Below are 1,732 nucleotides of genomic sequence, written 5' to 3'. Positions count from 1 at the left end.
TAAAATCCATACTTTCATATTTGCTTAACTTTTACCTATTCTTTGCTGTTCCAAGATCCTATCCAAGATGCCACATGTCTTCTTAGGCTGCTCTTGGTTGTGACAGTTTCTAAGACTTTCCTTATTTCGAATAACTTTAACAATTTTGAGGAATTACTGGTCAGGTTTTTCTTTTTTTTTTTTGAAGCAACTACAGAAAGCTTTTATTTGTTCAAAGTAACCAGTGCTACAGATGCAAAAATCAAAACAAAAACTCAACAACTTCCCCAATACTACTTCAAAAGAACATATCAAACTTGATTTTCATTAGAACGTAGTTATTTCTTCACATGAATAAGTCAAAAACCAAGACACAGATTATACACACACACACACACACACACACACACACACACACACACACATATATATATATATATATATATGAAAAGCAATGCAAACAATTACTGAGCTTTATCTTCTGGACAGGAATGCCAAGTTAGTCTCTCTTCATAAAGAGCAATTACAATTTGAGGACACTTCATATTTGCTTCTTTTGCCAGCACCAAGTCCACCTCATCTGAATCCTTCCATTTCATGAGAAACATTAATTTTCCACTGCTGTCTGTGGTACCAATGATTCGTGCTGGATCAAGACCTCTGGCAGAACCTCTTGGTTTATCAGCAGCATCTCTTTTCTTCTTTGATTTGCTCTCATCAGATTCACGGTCAGATGAAGATTTTCTTTTTGTTCCATCTTTTTCTTTACCAGCTTTTTGAGAATTAAGAAATGCTTCAATTAACTCTGGACAATCTAAATGTTCTTCAAGTTCCCAAGTATTGTCTGCATCTGTAAATCCCTTCCACTTCAGGAAATACTCCACCTTCCCATTCACTACATGTCGATCCAGTACTTTTTCTACTACAAATTCTTCAGGTTCTGCCTCTTCGACTTTTTTACTCTTTCCATTCTGTTTCTTTCCCACCTTTTGCAATGTAATTTTATCGGAGGCCATTTCTTATTGCAGACTTGAAGAGCTATTATTCACCACTTCTGAGCTGCTCTGGGTCCCACTGGTCAGGTATTTTGTAAAATGTCTCTCAATTAGGGTTTGTCTGATGTTTTCTCATGATAAGACTAGGATAATGTGTTTTGTGAACTAAGGCCACATGGGTAAAATGCCATTCTGATCACATTATATCAAGAGTATATAGTATCAAAATGATTTATCACTGTCAGTGTTAATCTTGATTACCTGGGTAAGGTTGTATTAGCCAGATTTCTCCACTGTAAAGTTTACTTTCCCCCTCTTTTCATTCCCCCTTTATACTGCCAATCCTTGAGAAGGGAATAGCTACAGAAATTGCTTGAAGTTCTCCTGTATGGGAGATTTATTCAGCAATTTATTTATATCAGAATGGACTCATGGATATTTATTTTATACTTTGGGTTATAATCTAATAAATAACATAATAAAATTAATAAAATAAAAATAATAAAAGCTTTATCTTTTGACTTGATTTGTAGGTTTTCTTCCTTTTGTGTGGATTGAGCCCATATCCCTAAAAGGACCTGGAGGTACTTCCCACAGCCAGACGGAGAGTCCACTCAGTAATCTTGCAGACACATGGGGTCCTGGGGTAGTGGGAAACAGTTTTCACTTCTTCCATTTGGATGCTGGTGAATCCACAGAGTCCACTTTTTTTTTTTTAATACTATTATACATCAACTATAAGCCAATTTTTATTTATT

General features: G+C 35.5%; 1 protein-coding gene across 1 annotated transcript; it reads right to left on the bottom strand.

The window, feature by feature from the left end:
- Positions 1–443: 443 nt before the first annotated feature.
- LOC130830753 (chromobox protein homolog 3-like) lies at positions 444–995 on the bottom strand. The gene has a single exon (XM_057698040.1). It carries the CDS (start codon positions 993–995, stop codon positions 444–446), a length of 552 nt encoding a protein of 183 aa, XP_057554023.1.
- Positions 996–1,732: the final 737 nt, after the last annotated feature.

Source organism: Hippopotamus amphibius, chromosome 11, assembly GCF_030028045.1.
Source record: "Hippopotamus amphibius kiboko isolate mHipAmp2 chromosome 11, mHipAmp2.hap2, whole genome shotgun sequence".
Lineage (NCBI taxonomy): Eukaryota > Metazoa > Chordata > Mammalia > Artiodactyla > Hippopotamidae > Hippopotamus > Hippopotamus amphibius.
Note: the sequence above shows the minus strand (reverse complement) of the source record. Positions and strands in the feature narration are given on the sequence as shown.